Genomic DNA, 21,010 nt, shown 5'->3' on the forward strand with positions numbered 1-21,010 from the left:
ATTATTTGGCTAAATGGTAAGCACCCCAAATCTACTTCAAAGAACCAAGCATTTTAACCATACAGAGAAGATTCAGAATAGGCCAGGCAAAGAGTTGAACCCCGATCGATGACTTCTCATAGGTACCCACTAGACTAACGAGACAATCTCCCGTAAAGTCGTTTTTTTAGAGTATTGACATAGTGGTACCCAGCAAAACAAGTGAAAGCTAACCGTCTGCAAAGTGGTTTTTAGACCTAAATACTGTAGATCAGCGCGGGTTAGCTAAGAAACGCTATTTCTTGTTGAACTGGAGCTCTAATTCTGCCTGTTCTCATTCTTTTTACAGCAGTAAGCTTGTCATATTAAGATGGGATATTGCGTCGTCAACTTGAGCGCGCTGTGCCGAACCTGCGCATTTCTTTACAGTAATTCCGCTGTTAACTGAACCCACACAACATAAAGTATCACGTGAAGATTCGGTCGCTGTCTCGGTCGCTAAGTAACCGTCGCGCATGCTCAACACAGTGAGTTTCGACAGATTGCAGAGGTCTCTTTTCTCGTACTCGTCAGCCCAGCGAACGCAAAAGAAAAGAAACCTCTGCTAGCAGCAGAAATTGTTCACGGAATACGGCCGCATAATTCTGGCTACCTTCCACCATTATGAAGTATTCTCTCTCTGTTTCAGATTTCTGACTTCAGAAAACACCGATCCTGATATGCTGTTCGCAACTTCGTTCATTCTTATCCAGATGACTGCTACCGTCACTCTGCTGATTTTCTTTGTTCCTAAGGTGAGCGCTAAAAAAAAAAAAAAAAGAAAACAAACCACTACAGTCCTTCATTCAATGGAGCGTTTTCGCCCACTTGACCAGTGGCCAGTTCCCGGAGGATTTGTTTGGTTCACCATCATGGCCGCCATACACCAACATGGCCGCCATGACTTCATGTGAAACACTCCAATTGGGGAGTGAATCTAGAGTAACACGTGATCCGTTCGTGAAAGTGTGGGTGGAAACGAGGGAATTCCACAAGGATTGCGCTTGCATTCTTCGTCGGACGCAAAAACTTACGTTTGCCCCATTTTGAAGTTATTTCAAGTTTTAATGTTTTGTTGATGCTACCTTGTGAATAAAAACAACAAATTTATTGATTCATTAAAAGTAAAACAAATTTTAAAAAAGCAGGCTATAACCTTCCTTCAAAAAAAGTTACAAAGGCTGACAAAAACTCAGAAATAGTTTCTGCACAACAAGCATGTTTTTGACGTTTCTACTTATTCTCTGAATTTGTTATTTTGTGAACAGTTCATTTTGCTGCGAAAAATGCGATGCCAGGAGGTCGCTTTGAGATTAGCAGAAGTTCATCCTGGAAGCTCGGTCCAGACCCCGAACGGTAGTTACTTGAATGATGGCTCGTCACTGGAAAGGGAAAACGAAGATTTAAAGGTGCCGTGCCCATAAATTTAATTGGCTATTGATGTGAGAGTACAAATTTTCATTGTATTTTATTTGTTTCAACACTGTGATATCCATGTATTCCTTAGCAACTTCAAATGGATAGGGAATCGGAGGGAAAGAGTAAAATCCAAATTTTGGGACTTTCACGTATTTTAAAGAAACATTGAAAAAATTGCAGAATACCCGCCCACTTATTTGAATAGGAATGGCGTGTATTGTTTTATATACAGCTGTTTCGAGAAAGGTTGTCCAAAACAAGCGTAAGAGCGTACGCGACAATGTCGAAAGGTAGTATGGGGCAGTATTCAATATGTTGTGAACGCCCAGAATCGAAGATGCCACGACCGCACAGCGAAGACCTACTATGGCGAGCTATTTGGATGAAAGAGTTCTTAGGATATAGCGTTGATGAAGTGGCAGTACACGAAGACTTATGTTGAAGCTCTCTCCCGCTATCACGATACCAAAACACGTCCAAAAACAGGCCTTCTGATATTACGCGATGGTGCGATTTCGCACAATCGACCTCAAATCGCATCCAATCGCACAATTCACGAAAAATCGCATAATTCACAAAAGGACGCACAAAATTCATAAAATCAAACATAAATCAACACGTTTCTTAGAAATTTCTGCATAAATACCCCATTTTTAAGATGATTTATCTTGGAAAAAGGCTAAAAATCCTTTGCCACCTTCGATTTTGTAAACATTCAAAGTTCAAGGCATTATTTTGCATGTCGGCGACCTGGTACGAGTCTCCTTCTATTGGTGCAACACAAACACGCACTTATATACACACCACTGAAATGATGACACAGTTGCCTTCTCTTAGAGAAGAGACTTGAGAAAAATAAGCGAAGTTGTAAGTTTTTCGGCAAAATGTAGTTTCTTTCGTTGAAAACTGTTAAAAACTTACTCATGGATAAGTTTGTTGTGAAAACGCCCGCTTTTTCTTCGACGAAGAAGGAATTTCCCACCTTCCGCCCAATCTGACAGCTCACAATCCAGCAAGAAAGTACCTCACAGCTACGGTCCACGTGGACGATGGACTGATGTTTTTCTCGTCGTGCAATATTGGGGCCGTTTATACGAGAGAAAATAAGCCGCGGCTTACTCTAGGAACTATTTATACGAATATATATTCCCAGGTCAATATAAGCCGCGGCTTGAAAAAGACGTGAACGTACGTAGATTTTGTACCATTTATACGAGGTGAACATTCGAGTCTTATGTAAGCCGCGGCCAGAGAAAGCCGCGGCTTATTTTCTCTCGTATAAATGGGGGTATGGCCCTATTGTGATTGACCATCTTCGGAAGTTCGTGGTTGACAAGCACCTTGATCATTTATTTGGCATGTTAGCTGTGTCCTTTCAACTTTTAACGTGGTGCACCGGTAGTGCAGAAGACCTCATTTTTTTTTTATTTATCCTAACTAATGTCGATCGAGATACATAATTACTGTTCCTTTGTGTTCAAAATGTCTTGAGCGAAGCAAAAAAGTGTTTTTCTTAACCTGAAACCTTATAAAACAAGCTTAAAATTGTTGAGAAAAAATCCCATAATTTACATTATTTATCGCATAATTGGCCTTTCTAATCGCACAATCTGCCCTGAAAAAATCGCATAATTTGCATTTTTTAATCGCACCCTATCAGAAGGCCTGCAAAAAGTACCAAAAGGGTTCATTAGCAAAAACGATGCTCTGCACTTGCGCCACGATTTTTGGTACATTTCTTAAACTTTCTCTGCAAAACATGACATGAAATAAGCAAGGTTAAGGGTCTTCAGATTGTTGCTCTCTTTGTGAATCCTAATCGTTTGTTACTAATTCATGGCCTGGATCATTTGAGTGAATTTTGAAACTCACTCATATCTCAATGTCAGTAACACGACATGAGCATGTATTTCTAGGTGACGTTTTCGATAACATTGCCGTCATGTTTTTGTTGACTCAAACTGACAGTTTACCATAATCCCTTTCGGCGTCGTCGCGTACGCTTTGATGCTTCTTTTAGACAACCTTTCTCGAAACAGCTGTATTCAAAGAATGCCTCTGCAAGAGCAGAAGAGTGGGGGTATTCTGCAGTTACTTTAAACACTCGTGCCTGGCGTGCCTGGCATTGGTTTTTGCTTGGTTTTGCAATTTGATATAAATACGCACGGGTAAATTTTTCAAACTAACAAGAAACATATGGGCTCTTGCAATCTTGTGTGTGAAAAATTAAAGAAATTTTAAAAATAGTGGGAAAAATAAAAAAACTGTGAAAACTTTTGAATAACTTGTGAAAACTTGACTTGTGAATACTGTAATGGCTAGTCTGACAACGGTTGTTTCGTCGCTGCCAAGCGAGCGACTCTTCAGAGACCTTTCTGATGTTCGGCAAACTGGTTGCCTCATTTAAAGTCCCGTTCACTATCAGTTCACAAGTCAAGTTTTCACAATTGATTCACAAGTTTTCACAATTATTACAATGTTCTCTAAAGGTCTTGCTTGAGATAGAAACCTATATTATTGATATTACTAATTGAGAAAGTTAAGTGAGTGTCATCAGCGTACATACGAGGCTTGGAATATTCCAGACAATTTGGAAAGTCGTTTATGTACATGTATGTATGCTTATGTATATCTGATGATATACATGAAAAAGTTACTGCATTCTGCCTGGCTAAGAAAAATGCAGTTTTCAGATAACATTGTGCAGAAAAGAGGTAATTCAGTGTAAAAAGAAGTAACAAACCAAGCATTCTGATTGGTCGGTAAGCAAATAAAGTCAGAGATAGCCAATCAAACGCGAGCCCTGGATGGCGCAATTTACGCGTACGTTGCTTGCTTCTCCTTTATAATCATCTCGGATCTCTTCATGTACGTTGTTTAAGTAATCCCATTATTTTTCTCCTGCAATTTGGAGTAAATAAGAAAATTGTAATTTTTTTCAAAGAGTACAAATTGCACTCGCTTTACGGGCTCGTGCAATTTTGCTCGTGTTTACAAAATTTTCTCGTGCTCATTTAGTCCAAGTATTGCACTCAAAAGCATGTGCTTACCATCACAAATTACACGAGAAATCATGTGATTACTTATTACTAATTGCGTCCGAAGGGCGCAGTGCTAGTCTCTCGTGAAACCTTTTGTTTCTGATGTACCTTTAGCCACCCCGCAGATTTTTCAGGGGCTTTACCTCGGTTAGGAACTGGCATCTCTTTCCTGCCTCGGATTCAAGGGTAGCCTCGTTTACACACAAATCACGTGAAAAACAATGAACCTTTTTACTTTCCTTCAGTACGGACCAAATCATTGCTGTTTTTCCAACCGAAATCAAGCTACATAGGCTCCCAACCCACCCCCCCTCCCCTTCCCCGATTACCCCTACCTGGACGCACTCCCCTAATTTCCAATTACTACTAGTACTGGAAGTAATCTCGGATTCTTGAAGTGCGTTCGACAGTCCCTTTGTAAGCAAATGAGAAGGGTTGGAAAGGAAGTTTGAGGATTCCAGCATACATCAATTCGGGCTAACTCAATGTTGTACGCAGTTCAAATCCTTTGGAAATAAAACGTTTTGTTCAAAGTGCTTCATTTAGATTTGAATGCGAAATACGCAAAGGATCTTAACCCCGAGAGATCTGAATTGGGTACAACATTGAGTTAGCCGAATTGGTCTATGTAGTTCTTGAGATGGTTTCAATAAGCGCCGAGTGCAATTACTCCGACCCATGACATGTAGATCCCGGCATTCCCACGATAATAGCTTCATCCTCCTCTCTACCAGTACCTCATCTCTTAGCTAATCCTTCTACCCCAGAACTATCACTCAGTGGAACAGTTTACCACAGTCTATTTTTGATACTGACGACTTTAACTCATTCAAACGTTCCGTCGCACTAATCACTCACAGTCCTGTAAATTAGTTATTTTTTCCCGTTATGACGTTTTGGTGTATTTTATTCGTTTTTTGCTACCCCGTTGACCCCAGCTATTAATCTTCACGAAAGAAGGGTACCATATTTTCGGAAAATATCTGTTCAGAAGACGATTAGAGATCTAGAATTTTCGGAACATTTGTTGTAAAACGTCTTGCTTGCCTGCCTCTCCTAGGATTTCCGAACACCTGAAAAATAGTATAACGGATTTTTACCCTAAAAAGCTCACCTAGAATTTTCGGGAGCCTTTTTTCTTGCTGAAATTTTCGAAAAGGTAAGTTTTGATCCCTATAATTTTCGGATCTCTAGACTTTCAGCTAGGAAATCCGAACAGATGAAACATTTTTAGGGGATAAAAATATGCCTATATCTACCGTTTAAATACTAAAATACGTTTAACAATGCTATGTTTAAGTGGTTTGGAACTATATTCTCGTTGTGTGCCCCTGAGGAAAGGCCGTTATTTTATCTTTTATTTCAAACGTGCAGGATGAAGTAAAGAGGTTGGCTATTAAAGTCGCTCACCTACAGTCTCGTCTCATGAAGGAGAAGAACAAGCACATAAAGAGTGGAAGCAACAGCCTATCACGCATGCGTGCATCTACTTACGAGGACCATTGTGATGGCAGTCTAAAAAAGATGTCGTCATCGCCCGTTTCCAGGTTTTTAAGCGGTCGCGTATGAGGAAATATGTTGACAAACATCGAAAAATCGAAATGCCACTAGGTAACAAAAATATTTTTTTAATGAATAACCTATACGATATATCATTTCCTGGTACAACCAGCTGACCCAAGGAAATTTGTTTTCACGAGCATTTTAGATCACTGGAGCAAATGTATCAAAATGACCTCGAGGCTCTTCCGCGAGAGCCTCCAGCTGATGCCTTCAGTCTAAGAGTGGAAAATTCGGCTCAACAACTGCAAGTCTCTCGTCTCGTTTTTCACAAAGTGGTAAACACACAATCCCCGCAAGAAACAGAAGCAGTGGCATCATGACTAAAATCTCGCAAATCTTGCAATTTTATTTCTCACACAAAATTAATCGCTGTGGTTGATTCGAGGGGAATCGCAAGATTTCTGTCCCTCAAAAAGGGGAATAAAATATGAAAAAGAAAATTAAACAGTAGCTTATAATTGTTGCTTCCATTATACCATGACCAAAAAAGTGCACACCTTACGTTCAGTCCTACCTAAAATTCATTGTTCAAAAAAGCTATTGTGAATCATTGTTTGTTTTATAGTGCTAAGTGGGTCGATCGTGAAGACATGAACATTCATGGAAATTTTTAAGTTATAAAGAAGGAAGAGATTACATTACCTCTGTATTTGCCACAAAATGCTGTTTTTCGTAAATTAAAATTCAACGAATCTGATTTTTAAATTGACAATAAGACTACCTATCTATTTGACGTACATATTAAGGTAGGCGGGGTGTGAAATTCAAATAGAATACAATTACATTTTCGATAATTCGGGGGGGGGGGGGGGGGGGAAGGAGGGAGAAATAGATAGGTTGTAATCAGGGGCCCGTTTCTCGAAAGTCCCGGGGCATTTTCGGGTGTCAAAATTTCCCTTTGTATCTCAAGAACGGAGAGGATTTAAGTCGTCAAACTTCAAAGATATGTTTGTTTTAGTTAGTTTGAAAACATGTTAAAAGATCGGCTTTCCAAAACAATCGGTTGGCAGTTTCACGAATGGCTTTTCGGGCCCGAAAAGTTTTCGGAACTTTCGAGAAACGGGCCACAGGAGTATACACTAGCATACTAGACTCCCATACAGCGGCATTTTTTTTAGAGACCTCACATGTACCCCAAGCTAACAATGTAATTTGAGCATTACGATCAGTTAAAATTATGAGCGTTTGTATGGGAATTTGCAAACGTGTTTAGGAGTCGAAATAAAGAACATGAATCGAACAAAAATGCCTTAACTTGTCTTCTCGATACCTTATCAGTGTTTTTGTGGCGTACTTTGGCCATTTCAGCGCTATCCCAGTGGGTTGTAGGTTCGCTGTTTTCTCTCTAAATTTATCTTCAAGGTTGGAAACTCGCATGAAGCAGTCGGAAACACAAGCAACTGTAAATTCTTCCAAAAAGCTCAAATCGACCCGAAAATCCACTGAGACGAAGGATTACAGTGCTGCCACATATTTCAATCCTCGCATCAGACAAACTTTCACGTAAATGAATTGAAAATCGTCGAAGTGGGCTTATTTTGCCCTTAGCAACATGCTTGGTTCCGAAGTTCCGTGCGCGAAACCGTTGAAAAACACCTAACTGTCAGGGCCCAAGGTTCAAATTTGTTACACACAGGGTGGATGACGAGGCTTTAGTCTCAGTGACAGGTACAACGTGAGGAAAGTACTGAGCTGTCACGCAGATAAGGACGTAGCTCAGAGAAATGCTGATGCCGCACCAAAGATGTTTCGCAAACAAAACATAAACATTCAGTTTGTTTTACAGTGTACCAGTCACTGACATCGTTGCTCACCCGGTGGGTAGCAAATTTGAACCTTGGTCCTGGTCGGTAAGGTGTTTTCCAACGGCCGTGCACGGAACTTCGTGGCAAAGCATCGTCGACAGTCCTCGATGGAAGGGAGTCGTTAGATTAGCGAGCCGAAATTCCCGCACAGCGGCTGTTTTTGTCCGATAGAGAAAGGCATTAGTTAGAGCTAGAGGCGACTTGAGCGTTCGGAGTGAATTTACGGCTGATTTCTTTCGGTGAATATGCCAGCAAGTAACCAACCTTGGGGAATTACACATACGAGAGAGAAACGGTAGAAAACTCCTTAGAATCGCGCTGAAACGACCAGAACTGCTACGAACATGCCATAAATAAGACAAGGTGAGACATTCTGATGTATTTTTATTTATATTTTAATTCCCTAAATAACGATCGCTAAATTCCCGAAACAAACCCTTATAAAAACAACGATTCTCGGTGAGCTTGGGGTACCTGTGGAGACCCAGCTATTTGGATGAGTTTTAACTAAGATTCGGCGCCACCATTTTTGAACAACGAATCACTGAAGGCTTCTGATTGGCTGCAAAGGCTGGCTCCGCAAAAAAAAACAAACAAACAAAAGAAAAAAACAAAACAAAAACAAAAAGCAGGGGTGGGATGGTGAGAGCACTTTGTTCTCTACTCTCGGTTTTCCCCTCTCCTCAAAAACCAATGTTTGATTTGATTACACGTTCACGTTCACGTATAAACAGCTCCTAGGTGACACCTGGTTAACTAAAGCACCCGGCCACATCCAAAGAGCAACCTTATTCCCAGGGCTTCTCCGCTGAGAAATGGCAACTTTTACAATTCAATTTCTCAGAGTTATGCACCCCCCCCCCCCTCCCCCCTCCACGCAGTTTTCCAACACCCTGGGGTTCCTGCGTCCTGGCCTTGGGGGGACACCCTTCACCTCCCATTTAACCAAAACGTTTTCCGTGGGGTACCAAGGCCATCCAAATAATCAAATTTCAGAGCACCCACAGGGGTCTCCACAGCGCTGATAATCTTCCCACATTTCTCTAAGTTCCTCGGGGTCATTTTCCGGAGAAGTGAAGATTTCTGTGTCACACTCTCGACCACAGGCCCAGCGGTCATCCTACAAAGGAAAAACAAATTGCAGATTGTCATGGCCTAGGGTATATCACTACTTATATAATAACTCAAGTTATTCTCGCAGTTTGATTGGTTCTTGCCTATGATCTATTAGAGGACAGATGCAGGATTGACGTCACCATCAGCTTTTATGCGAATAAAGTTTTATTCTTTATTACGTAAAACAAATAGATTCCATGTTGCCGTGCGTCTGTGCAGTAATAGATCACAGAAGACGTCAAAATGAGGTAAGAACGTCAGTGACACACTCGGCTACCGCCTCGTGTGCCACTTTTCTTACCACATTTTGACGTCATCTCTGATCTATTACTGAACAGACGAACGGCGACATGGAATCTATTTGTTAAGAAGTTTTTTAAAATAATTAGCATAGAACTCGCACTCTCATTGGTCAATAGCTGTGTTTAGATGAGATTATGGCAACACGGCTATGACATCACACGAATTTTGATTGGTCATTCGTCAGATGCGCGTTTTGATTGGCTGGTAGGAAATGTGAGCGTGTATCAAGAAAATCTGTTTCAATCAAGAATTTTCCTTCATTTGTTTCCTTGATTTGTCGAATTACCTTTGGGAATATTTTATAAAAGCAATAGAGGACTTCTTTTCCGTGTTTCCATAGTCTCATCTAAACACTCGGGGAAGTTGGGAGAATTCTCGACAGATATGCAAACCCTCGACTGCGTCTCGGGTTTGCATAACTGTCTCGAATTATCCCAACTCCACCTCGTGTTTAGATGAGGCTATGGAAACACGGAAAACGTCCTCTATTGCTTAAATCTACCACAGTTAATTTTAGGGCGTTTAAGCAAACACGACGGCTAAAGCAAAGACTACGCCACAGAGCAAGACTATGATTTGTCAAAAGAGTACAAATAACCATGCTGCACGTGCATCTCTCTGCCGTACTCCACAAAACAACAACGTGATATCACCAAATTTTAGGCCTTGGCGACAACGTGAGCATATAAAAATGAGCCATCATTTTCTATTTTTACTTGAAAACCGTCCGTACCCATCCAGTGACAGGATAGTTAGCCTGTATTGTACAAGGTGAGCAGGACGGAATACTCACGAATTCTTTGCGATAGCGCTAAGTTATATTTTGGAGTGACGTTTTCGTTGACGTTGATGTTGCCGTTAATGAGTGGTAAGATACAAACAACAGCACTATACCAAATAACGCACTCCATTAAAATCGAACATTGCAATGTGCCCAACGGATCGTGCGAAGTGACAATTCACCGTGAGAAGTTTCGGGTCGTAGCCGGTTGTGTGTTTAACTTCACTACTTCCTGGCTTACGGGGTCGATTGAATAGTTCCAACACGTTTTTGGGGATTACGTTTAAGGCGCTATTACAATGTGAAATGTTTCATGCAACTTGTCCCGCCACAATGTCGCCAAATCATTGCGGGACAAGTTGCACGAAACATTTCACAATAGGGTTCAAGTTAGATGTGACACACTTACATTAACGAGGGCTGGCGCTACAGCTGAAAGCCATATTCCCATCGATACATCTTCGCCCTGGAAGAAAGTAGCAGAATTCGGTTATTATAAGAGTTGAATTGCCTTGGCCGTTTAGAAGAAGCATGGGGATATTTGCATTAACCTGGTAAGACTTGAGATGATCTGCATTAAGCGCCAGCCATTTGACGAGGTCAGCGGACAAAACGTTACCCGCGCCGCAAGCGAATGATGGGTAAATAGGGGCAGTGTAATCTGGCTCCCGCCATTTTCCAACGCGTTCCACTGGCCAATCACTGCGAAACCTAACACACGACATGCAGTTAAACTGAGATAAGGAAAGATGAAAGTTTCAAATTTCAGCTTGAAATAATTCTAAGTGTGAGTCAATATCAGAGCAGGGGTGGCGCAGTGGTGAGAGCACTCGCCTCCCACAAATGTTGCCCTGGTTCGATTCCCGGTCCCAGCGCCATATGTGGGTTGAGTTTGTTGTTGGTCCTCTCCTTGCTCCCTCTCCTCAAAAACCAACACTGCCAAATTCCAATTCGATCTGGAATGCACGGACACATGTTGAGCGAGCTCCTGAGCGCTCTTAAGGTGTTCCGTGGGTAAATAAATTCCATTTCCAAATTCCATTGTTATTGTCGTTATTGGTTAACGTATAGAATGCCCTCGGTGAATCCTTGAGATACACAAGACTTCCCAAAGCAACACTGAATAATATTAGATTTGTGGAATGGATGCGATTTGTACCTGCTCCACCAAACAGATTCTTTTCCTTGAAGCTTTTTTTCACTCACTCCCTGAAAGTCAAAACGAAATTGAAGACCAACTGAACTGCATTGTTCAGTTAAAAATTTAACACTGAACAAAGTTACGAAAAAAGCAGGCCAGGGTTAAAAGCAGTAATTAGGACCCACGACCGCGATGCGAGAGGCATGGGTCTATTCTCCAATTACGTCACAAACTGCTTTGTAATGCAAAATATCTTTGGAAACAGGAAGGTAAAGCAGTTCGTGACTAGATCCATGCCTCTCATCACGGTCGTGGGTCCAAATTACTGCCAGTTCTGCTAAGTTTGCGTGGCTTGAACGGCCCAGAAAAAACGAATCCTGGGTAACAATGGTAACAAATGTTTGCTTTGGATAGGGAGAATCATATAAGAAACGAAAAATGTTTGAGTCTAAACGAACTTTAAGCACTGAATATATTCCTTTTCTTACAAGAACGTCCGACGGGGTTGAAGCGATTTGCGCCTGAAAACGTTCTAAAGATGTTCTCAAAGTTGCGTCGTATACTATAAATTAGACTACAATTAAGTAAGTTCAAGTAAAGCTGTGATCCTCGCAGTTTGATTTGATATCCGCAGTTCAATATATGATGCATTTCATATATCATTTCGCAACTATTTAAATCCTGAACGTGTTAGACCAGTTAGCATGACGGCACTTTAGCTGGCAAGTCAACAATTGCAACAATACAAATATACTCACTTTAATGATTGCTTCTACATTCACAAAGCAATCATCGTCTGTCTTCAGAGTGAAATTGAAGTGTAGGTTTTCCACGCACCTACCTCAAGACGAAAGGGACAAATGAGGAGCGTTTGCGCATTACCAGGGCTACTGATATTAATAGCGGCATCTTCGGCAGATTACGCGGGATTCCTCAGCAGTATAGGGTTACTTTAATCCATGTGGTTCACGTCGTACAATGTGGGCGAAGTATCCTTAAGATAAATTGGTAAGAGTGGTTTCAGAGTAAAATCGGGTTCACATACGTGTGGTCAAGTTGTCGCCAAAATCTCAGATTTGGGGCGTTCACCATTTGCACGGAAAATCCGGTTGGAATGGAACGCCCGTAATGGTACAGGACTTTCCCGGTGTGGCGTTTCGCCTGGCCGGAGTCTCTCGCGGCTGGAAAAAAAACAATAAAAAATCAAAATGGCGGCTGCATCTGCAGTGTCGAAAGGCGGGAAAAGGGGCCGAGGTGAGCCGGGTCGAGTGGGACTTTACAAATGGTACGCGAATTTTCAGGTCATTTCGGTTGGAACAGGAAAAGAGGAACACGTCTGAGGATTTCCATCTTTTTCGGAAATTTTCCAGTGGAATGAGCTGTAGCATTTGAATTTCCAATCGGAATTTTGGGTTTTGGCTGACGTTACTGTGCTTGCGTATGTGCGTATCCTTGTGCTTATCATCGTACAAGCGAGAACTAGGCTAAAGAAACGACGACGGCTTCGGCAGCGATTAAAGGCCACAAAACACTAACATCATTGGTTAAAAGAGAATAAAGAATCCTGCTTCACGTGCAGCACGCATTTTGTTGCTGTATTCTGCATAACAACAACTTTGAGGTTTTAAGGACAACGTGAGTGTACAAAGGCAAATCGTTCATTCTATATTTTTACTCTGAAAACACTCGTATAAATTCAATTTTAAGATAATTCGCCCACACTGTACGAACTAAACGAGAAGAAATAATCTCGAAAGACTTGTGAAAAGTTACATTTTGAAGTGACGTTTCCGTCGTTTTCGCCATTGTCGATCTTGAAGTCTCTATCATTGTCTTTTGTGGCGTTGCCGTTGCGTGACCGTCGTCGTTTCTCCAATTCTCTACTTGGGCATTTACAACGACGACGCCAAAAAAACAATGACATCATTGGCTAAAAGACAGCAAATAATTGTGCCGCCCATGCGACACACATTACAGCACATATTTTTTTGCGGTACTCTGCATAACAAGGAAATGAAACACCAAATTTGAAGTTTTGACAACAATGGTTGCGGTCGCATTAAGGAGTTAACACTAGTGTTAATTCAAGGTTCTATTGCGAGTTGCTGTCCTTTAGTAGCATTTGGAGTAATGATTCCAAGTTCGAGTGAGGCCTAACACTACTGTGAAGTTTTTGTACCCAAGTTTCAGTGATCCCCTAGGGATTCAAAACACCAGTGAGTTGACACCAGAGTAGTGTGAACACTAGTGTTACATTGTGTCTCTCTCAACTGTGACCGCAAGCAATGTGAGAATACAAATGTGAACCTTTCATTTTCTACCTTTTTCTCTAAATCCGCTTGTACCACTAGGATATTTCGCCCACACTGTACGACGTGAAGAACATAGAATAATAGCGAATAACGTTCGATGATGCAAAGTTATATTCTGAGATGACGCTTTCGAGCAGGTCGCCGTCGTTGATCTTAACGTCCTTAATTTTAGTCCACCCACATATCGGTGATGACGTATTAAACTAATGTAAAAACTACCCATTAAAATTGTATTATTTTTTTTGTCGATGAGGTTTCACTAATCCGCTAGGGTAGTTATTCATTGGCCTGGCTTCCACCTTTTCACCTTTCGGACTTGGGTGGACCTTCCAAGAGAATATCCTTCCGTAAGAATAGCTTTCCAGGTCAGTTAGGCACCCACTGGAGCCCATCTGCCGTGAAAAAGGTTGCCATAAAAAGGCTGCCATAACAAAAGTTGATGATGATCTGTGACCTTTCATCGGTGAGGGAAATCTGCCGGATCTCATTGCGCCAGTTGATACTCTCGTTCCAAGATCCCATCGTTTCTTTTAGCCGGCGGGGCCTTGCACGACAAAACGAAGGGCCCTGGAGAACAAAATCTTGAACCGGAAGTAAAAGTGGCCGAGGTGGCACGGCCGGTTGGTAAAATGAAAAGAGTGTCTTTGTTAAAAGCCACGATGTTACTCATACTCGATATTACTTCTTTATGTTCGAAAAAAAAGGGGGCACATTCTCTAAGTTGAGGCCAGTTGAAGCTTCACATGGAGACTCTTCGAATGTAACGCTTCTGAGCACCGCCATGTTTCGTACTAATGACGACTCATATATGAACTCCGGAAGTCGCAGGATCTGGGACTGTAAATCCTATGTCTCCACAGCCTTTCGCTTTCTCGTGAAAAAGGCCCCGCTGGCTAAGAGAAACGATGGGATCTGGGAACGAGAATGGCCAGTTAACAGTTAACAGACCAAAGATTGATATAACAGGCCAAGGCTCGTACCAGGAATAAAACTTGAGAAGTTTCCTTGGCAGATTACGGTACACATCTGTGACATTGACCAGAAGAATGTCATCGTTAACTGCCATCTCACGCTGTAGTTCATTTTCCTCCCGAAACAAAACTTCTCGCCACATTTCCTGCCTTTCATTCTTTCGTTTTCTCGTTTCCTCTGCAGTTAACTTAGCTAACTCTGTATCTGCAACTGGGAAACGACAAGAGTAGATATTGGTCAGTCAGTGACACGGGCATGTAATACTCGGAAAAAACCGTGTGCTCCTAATAGGAGTTGAACAGGAGTAACGGTTGATATGCGTCATTTAAGAAGAGAGGAAGGCCTTGGTAAAAGAAAAATTGTAGAAAGAATTGAATGACAAAGTTGTTACACGGGTAAATGAAATAAAAGCAAATAATATAGGGAGAATGCACCGTTTCGACAATTTCAGTTCACGCAGTCAATTAACAAGAAGACAATTGTCACATTTGCCTAGCTTAATGGCGTTAGTTTCCAAGAGTCTCAATGATAGAGCGTCCAAACTAATAATCGGGACGTGCATGGGTGCCTCCAAAACTTTTTAAAAACGTACTAATTCAAGACAAACTGCAAAGGCAAGGACGGCTAGTTTCTAAAAAGCATTGTCCGATTCCAACTGAAAAACACAAAATCGATTGGGGTGGGCAGCCGGCAAATGTAGAAAATGGCGCGAAAATCATGGTCACGTGGTCACTTTTGCCGTTCGCGTTTTAAGTAACCGTGATGCTAAATCTCTAATAACTACAATTGCACATCAAGTGTACATTTAGGTTACTTCAGAACGGATAAATCGTTATTCTTTTTATTATACTCACCATATGCGTGGTACATAAATGTTCCCGCGGCATATTGGTTCATCTCACCATGCACTCTTTCTTCATTTCGCGGGAAAACTCCCTGGGCATCACCAAATCGACTCACCTACGAAAATTAAAGGACACGGGGATTTCAGATGACAGGGTTCTTGCCAATCCAGAGAAATTGACAGTCATCTTGAGAAAATACCAACAATTCATGACTTAGCAAAGGCAGTTTAAGAAACGACGGGACGAGTGGTATCCTCAGTGGCATTAGGAAATTTAAGACCTACGACGGCGACAGTCGACGAAAACGTCACCTGAAAATGTAACTTGGCTCTATCATAAGTCTTTCGCGATTATTCAGTCTCGTTCACGCCCTACAATGTGGGCGAAGTATCCTAAAAAAACATTGGTACGAGCGGTTAAATTAAAGTCAAAGTAGAGAATGAAGGATTCTCTGTTGCATGCTTACGTTGTCGTCAAAACCTCAAATTTAGTGAGTTCACGTCGTCGTTATGCACAAGACCGCTAAGATGCTTGCTAAAATCCATGCTGCATGTGCATAGCTTCACTTGATTTCATATCCGCAGTTCATATATGATCCATTTCATATATCATTTCATCGTTGATTAATTCCTCACGGGAACATTGGAACCCACAAATGACCAGCTCCCAACGTCAGTGGCTTCATAGCTCAGTTGGTTAGAGCGTCGCACGGCGCCCGCGAGGTCACAGCCTCAAACCCCGTTGAAGTCCTGAATTTTTCAGGTTTCTTTACGCATTTGCGAAAATTGCGTTCATAACTGCGAGGATCATAGCTTCACTTGAAATGAGGACAAATTCAGTATGCGCTCGAAGTTGAATTTGAAATACCACTGTTGCTCTCTTAAATGTGGTTTTCAAAAGACAATACATGAATTCAATTATTCAGTCTGCATGTCTGGGATACTGTACATTTTTACTAGAATAGCGATACTCGCCGATACGTTACCTATTGTCATTAATGTACCAACCAGAGATCTATTCTTGGCTGTCGAAACAAATGATTCTTTGGTTCTGTGGTTGGCAAAATTTAAATAACAAAAGAATTGTTTATAAGCAGTGAAGTCTCCTATAGCCTGCGACTTGCAAGCGTTTCCGTTGGGGAACATGCAAGATTTTCGATTTTCTACCTGAGCGAAAAGTGGCCAAGCGGCCAAAACATTGAAAATGAACAGAAATGCTTGCTACAGGCTATTACTAAAACTAATAAAGAAGGTTCACTTACTCGCTGAAATGACAAAAGACCTCCACCGCTGTCTAGCTGTCCATGCACCATAGGATTTTTACTGCTTGGGTCTGTTAAGCTAAAGTTCTCCGCTACAATGGAACCTTCGAATCCCTGACAACAAGAAAAATTAATAAAGCAAGAGGGCAACTAATTGAAAAGACTTATCGCGACAAATTAAGATGTGGGACTGGCTGAAAGAAGGAGTACATTACAGTCATGACGCTGGATAGTGAGTGTTCAGAGGCAGGCAGCACGCTTTGTCAGAATTGACTAAGCAAGTTGCTTACTGCATTCATTGAGCTAGCCAACGTTGGAAGCAAGACGAAAATACCACCGATTGGAACTCGTTTATGACTTCTGCATTAATAATACCCACAAAATTATTTAGATGTAGCATCTCATGTTTCTAACCCAATATCTCATAACATTTATGTAGTGTATGTGAACAGTTTTCCCCCATAACTCTTAAAGAGTATAACACCCTCCCAATAAGGCAGATGGATACTCTACCTTTTTAAATCAGCTATTAGAGTCTATGTCTTGTCTATTTGATGACTAATTTGATTAATTTTGTTTCTGTGGTTATGATTGATGATATTTTATTTCTTTTTAATTTCCTTGGCGTGATGGGCAACCTTTGCCAAGTATAGATGCATGTAGATGTAGATGTATCATTAGATAACCCCAGGCTTCAAATCCTGCTTTTAACACTAAAATGACCCCAATGGTTGCCATCTTCCAATTGGGGTTTTTCAGTATGTCAGCTTTGCTTGATTGAAAGATTTTTCCCCTGCCGATTATTGTAGTCTCAGCACATCTGAGTATGGTGTATTTTCACAGAGAAAACACACTAGATAAATGTCTGGACGTATCTGATGCACAGAAATCCAGACATTCAAGTAATAAATGCACACTGATATAAATAAGCAAATTCCACATTCGGGGTTTCAATAAGTTTTGAAGTACAGTGTAGATGCCTGGGCTAATCAATGTAAGCGGCGGTCACTGTTGTCTTTTACAAGGGTTTGAGTGAAAATCAAGGAAGAGTATCCGGTGATGAGAGGCAAATTTCTGACAAAAAGATGGCGGTATACCGCCGGTAAACGGCTTCTAATGAAACTCCTGCACACTATGCATGTCTAGGTCTACGGACAAATTAACATCAAAAATTGTCCTCCTAAAGTGTGCTTCTCAAGGAAACTTGCCATGACCTAAAAAAGCTAAAATTAGTTAACTTTAACACTGGCCCTATTGTAGGGAATAGGTGGCAAATGCTGATGTCAATGACCGGAATGTTGGTGACACAAATGTGAATGCTTGAATGCTATATTGAGCCAAAATGTTCCAGATTCGATTCCCTGTTTCAACATCAAAATTCTGATGCTTGGTTTTTTTGTTCTCTAGTCTAACTCCAGAACACTTGTCAGCCAAACTATCTACTTTAAGGGTAAAGAAATACATTATGAATGATTAATTAAAGTCTGTACATTTAATTCAAGGCATACATGTACCTTTGGCAGGAGATACTGTTTCACTGGTTTAAACCTACTACCGCCAATTAGCTTTCCAGGGTCCTCCACTGTGAAGGTGACACTTAACACTTCCATCTACAGAAATATTGTCAAAAAAGAAGTGAAAAAGGTCCTTCTTCAACTAAAACAAAGCAAAAATGTTGAGATGAGAGATCAAATTGATGCAGTTAAAGATCTCATTTTATGAATACAGGCTTTACATACTTGAGATATTTTGTCATACAGTCGAGTTGTTAAGCCATTTTGAAGTCCATCTGAATTACTGTCAAATACTCCAAGCTGAGTGATCACAATCGGGAAATTTACCTGAAGATAGTAAAAGGATTCAGATCCAAAGTTACCGCTGTAATATTGACAGTAAAACCAAGTCACAAAAATATCAATATCAATAATTTATTACCCAAAAATGAAGAATTGCAAACCTCACCCTAAAGTCCATCCCCAGGGGTCCCTGGTGAATATGCCAACCAACAGCTCCCTTGGGGATTCTGTGTGCAATGATGTTTCTGTCCAAAACTTGACATAAAGAGGTTAAATAAATCAGTCTTTAAAGACTTGCAAGATAGCATAGCATAGAATATCACGGCAAGGGTGTCAATGCCGTTGGTACCAAAATTTAAAGTATAGAAATTGATGGATCAAGATGATGATGATGATGATGATGATGATGACGACCATGACCATGATGATGATGAAGATGATGACGTCAATGGATGATGTCATGCAAGGTCAATATTCAAACCATCCCAATCTGAGAACGAGATTTTACTCTGCCTAACACCAGGTGACTTTACTTGCCGATTGGGGGCAATTTAGGTGCGAATGGGTTAATAATTATTTACTATGTAGCTTATCACTGATCATGAATACCTGGATCAAATAGCATCTCTGGCTGGCAGGAGTATTGATCAATCCTGTCTGTAGGTGGAACTGAGCATGGTTCATCACCAACTATAAATTTCACAATAAGTCTACCACAAAGAAAAATAGTAACAAACTATAAACAAAACTATCAGAAAATGTATCAACAATCCTGTTGAGACACTTTTTCCTTTCCACTTCTCCCAAAGCAACATTAAGGAAGGGAAAGCTTATTTAATGTTTCTTCCTAGGCAACAATGTGTTGGGTGGGTAAAGGGGGTAACATTGGCCTTTTCAAGTTATGGTCCAAAAGCTAAAAAAAAAACCCAAAAATTCCTATGTCCTTTTGTCCAGGATCAAGGGCTGACTGTAATCGGCAATTACAAAAGTTGAAACTTGCAGTCTTCTCCTACATGACAATAATTGGCAGTTCGATAATTGGCAGTGCAGGTAGCTCACAATGATCCATGTTGATTATTGACGAGGAAATTCAGGCAGCATATATTAAGCAGACTAAGTTTTCTTAAGAGAAACCAATTGAAATCTCAAGAATATCAAGAAGGTAAAATATAGTTGCGAATAGTGTACCATAAGGTGAAGATGGAACTGAGTTTGAAGTTTGAGTGAGGCTTCGGCACTTGGCTAAGTAGCCTGACTTCTGGCTGTGGTCTGACATTCACACAGAAGTACTTCAAGCTAATCTTGCAGTACTCAAAGTTCATCCCAGATGACCAGAAAGTTTACTGGGCGACTGGTTTTTGGTAAAATTAGAAGGTTGGCTACCCAAAGAAAACACTTTTTTATTTTATTTTGAGCACTGAATCCTGCCAAGCCAACCATGGTCCCTCTGCACATGCTGGGAAGGTCAGACCACAACACTGGGAACTTCGTGCCCTATTCTTTGCAAATAATGTGAGTTTCAACTCACAGAGTTAATGAACATTAGGGCTGTGAGATGGGACCTCTGGCTTATCATCCTTATCCGAGAAGACTGGAAAGTCTGACCACTTGCAGATGCAGTTACAAAGGCAGCATTTTCTCCTCAGTTATTTTCAAGATCCTGAGTGTTGTCCAGCCAGGGCTCCAATCCATAACCTCCCACATGGAAGTCTAGTGCACTCCCGATTGAGCCAACTGGTCGGCAGTTAATCACTATTTTCTTTAAATATTCGAGTTGTAAACATGCATACCTTTCTTGTAGAAATGGGTTTTGCAAAACATGACCAAGCCACGTATTGCGAATTGCCTGGCGTTGTTCATGATTGCCTCTTGCTGACAAAATTCCTATAACAAGGACATAGCTTGGTTGTTTTGATGTTGCCCCTTGATATGATAAAGAATAGTGATAATCATTAACATAATTTTAACTCTGCATCACCTCTCCTAGCCAGTTTTCCCAACCAGATAGGGTGCAAACATTTGTACCCTCAATTTAGTATCTTAAAAATGTGATTCACAGAGTTGACGTTAAAGCCACACCTCTGGAAAAATATCTTAAGGGCTCAATTTGATGCAAACAATCCGAAGCCAGCCCAAAGGCCCTAACAACATCGTAAATATATCCCACCATCTTGGGCGGGAGAACGACCCACAGGGAGTCCGCACAATCTGTTTACAAGTGTAACCATTATTTTGTAATTTGGATTCACCGTTTGCTTCTTCTGTAGCGATATATATAATCGATAAATAATTATGTCCATGGAGTACTAACGCAGTGTACAGTCGTTTTTCGCCTCAGCCCAGGCGCATATTATTTATCGACATACTGCTACAGAAGAAGCAATCAGTGGATCCAACATTTGTTATAAAATTACAAAAAACGGATTGTGTGAGTCCCTGTGAACGACCAAGCTAAAGAATACGACACAATGCACGCAAGGAGCTTTTAGGCGACGGAGAAAAGAGATTTACCTCTTCTTTGGATTTGAACGCTATTTTCAGTCGTTAAATATTCGAATATCTGGATCAGTTGCCAAACGACGCTCAAACATATCGCAAGAAGAGGCCATTTGCCGGGCATGAGGAGCGCATTGAGGA

At 41.0% G+C, this 21,010-nt stretch overlaps 2 protein-coding genes across 5 annotated transcripts in view; one reads left to right on the top strand and one right to left on the bottom strand.

Moving 5' to 3' along the window:
* Nucleotides 1-6,753, top strand: part of LOC138019738 (probable G-protein coupled receptor CG31760) — a 17,253-nt gene extending 10,500 nt beyond the window's left edge. The window contains exons 8-10 of the mRNA XM_068866607.1: nucleotides 668-773; nucleotides 1,287-1,427; nucleotides 5,853-6,753. Coding sequence (XP_068722708.1) covers nucleotides 668-773; nucleotides 1,287-1,427; nucleotides 5,853-6,047 — 442 coding nt within the window. The 3' untranslated portion in view covers nucleotides 6,048-6,753. The remainder of the gene's footprint in view (nucleotides 1-667; nucleotides 774-1,286; nucleotides 1,428-5,852) is intronic.
* Nucleotides 6,754-7,653: 900 nt separating this feature from the next.
* On the bottom strand, nucleotides 7,654-20,998 carry LOC138019741 (UDP-GalNAc:beta-1,3-N-acetylgalactosaminyltransferase 2-like). 4 transcript variants are annotated; one of them, XM_068866612.1, is made up of 14 exons: nucleotides 20,885-20,998; nucleotides 20,164-20,296; nucleotides 18,983-19,083; nucleotides 18,540-18,628; nucleotides 18,317-18,418; nucleotides 18,092-18,187; nucleotides 16,578-16,691; nucleotides 15,326-15,431; nucleotides 14,480-14,681; nucleotides 11,946-12,024; nucleotides 11,206-11,255; nucleotides 10,598-10,748; nucleotides 10,456-10,512; nucleotides 7,654-8,966 (listed from the first exon to the last, which is right to left on the bottom strand). In XM_068866612.1, the coding sequence occupies exons 1-14, from the start codon at nucleotides 20,991-20,993 to the stop codon at nucleotides 8,832-8,834; spliced, it is 1,524 nt and encodes a 507-aa protein (XP_068722713.1). In that variant the 5' UTR covers nucleotides 20,994-20,998; the 3' UTR covers nucleotides 7,654-8,831. The 4 variants fall into 4 exon arrangements, with proteins under 4 accessions (XP_068722713.1, XP_068722712.1, XP_068722714.1 ...); XM_068866611.1 differs by having other exon boundaries at nucleotides 10,598-10,757; XM_068866613.1 differs by having other exon boundaries at nucleotides 10,598-10,757; nucleotides 20,164-20,257; nucleotides 20,885-20,995.
* Between the last annotated feature and the right edge of the window lie 12 nt (nucleotides 20,999-21,010).

This window comes from Montipora capricornis, chromosome 10 (genome assembly GCF_036669925.1).
Source record: "Montipora capricornis isolate CH-2021 chromosome 10, ASM3666992v2, whole genome shotgun sequence".
Lineage (NCBI taxonomy): Eukaryota > Metazoa > Cnidaria > Anthozoa > Scleractinia > Acroporidae > Montipora > Montipora capricornis.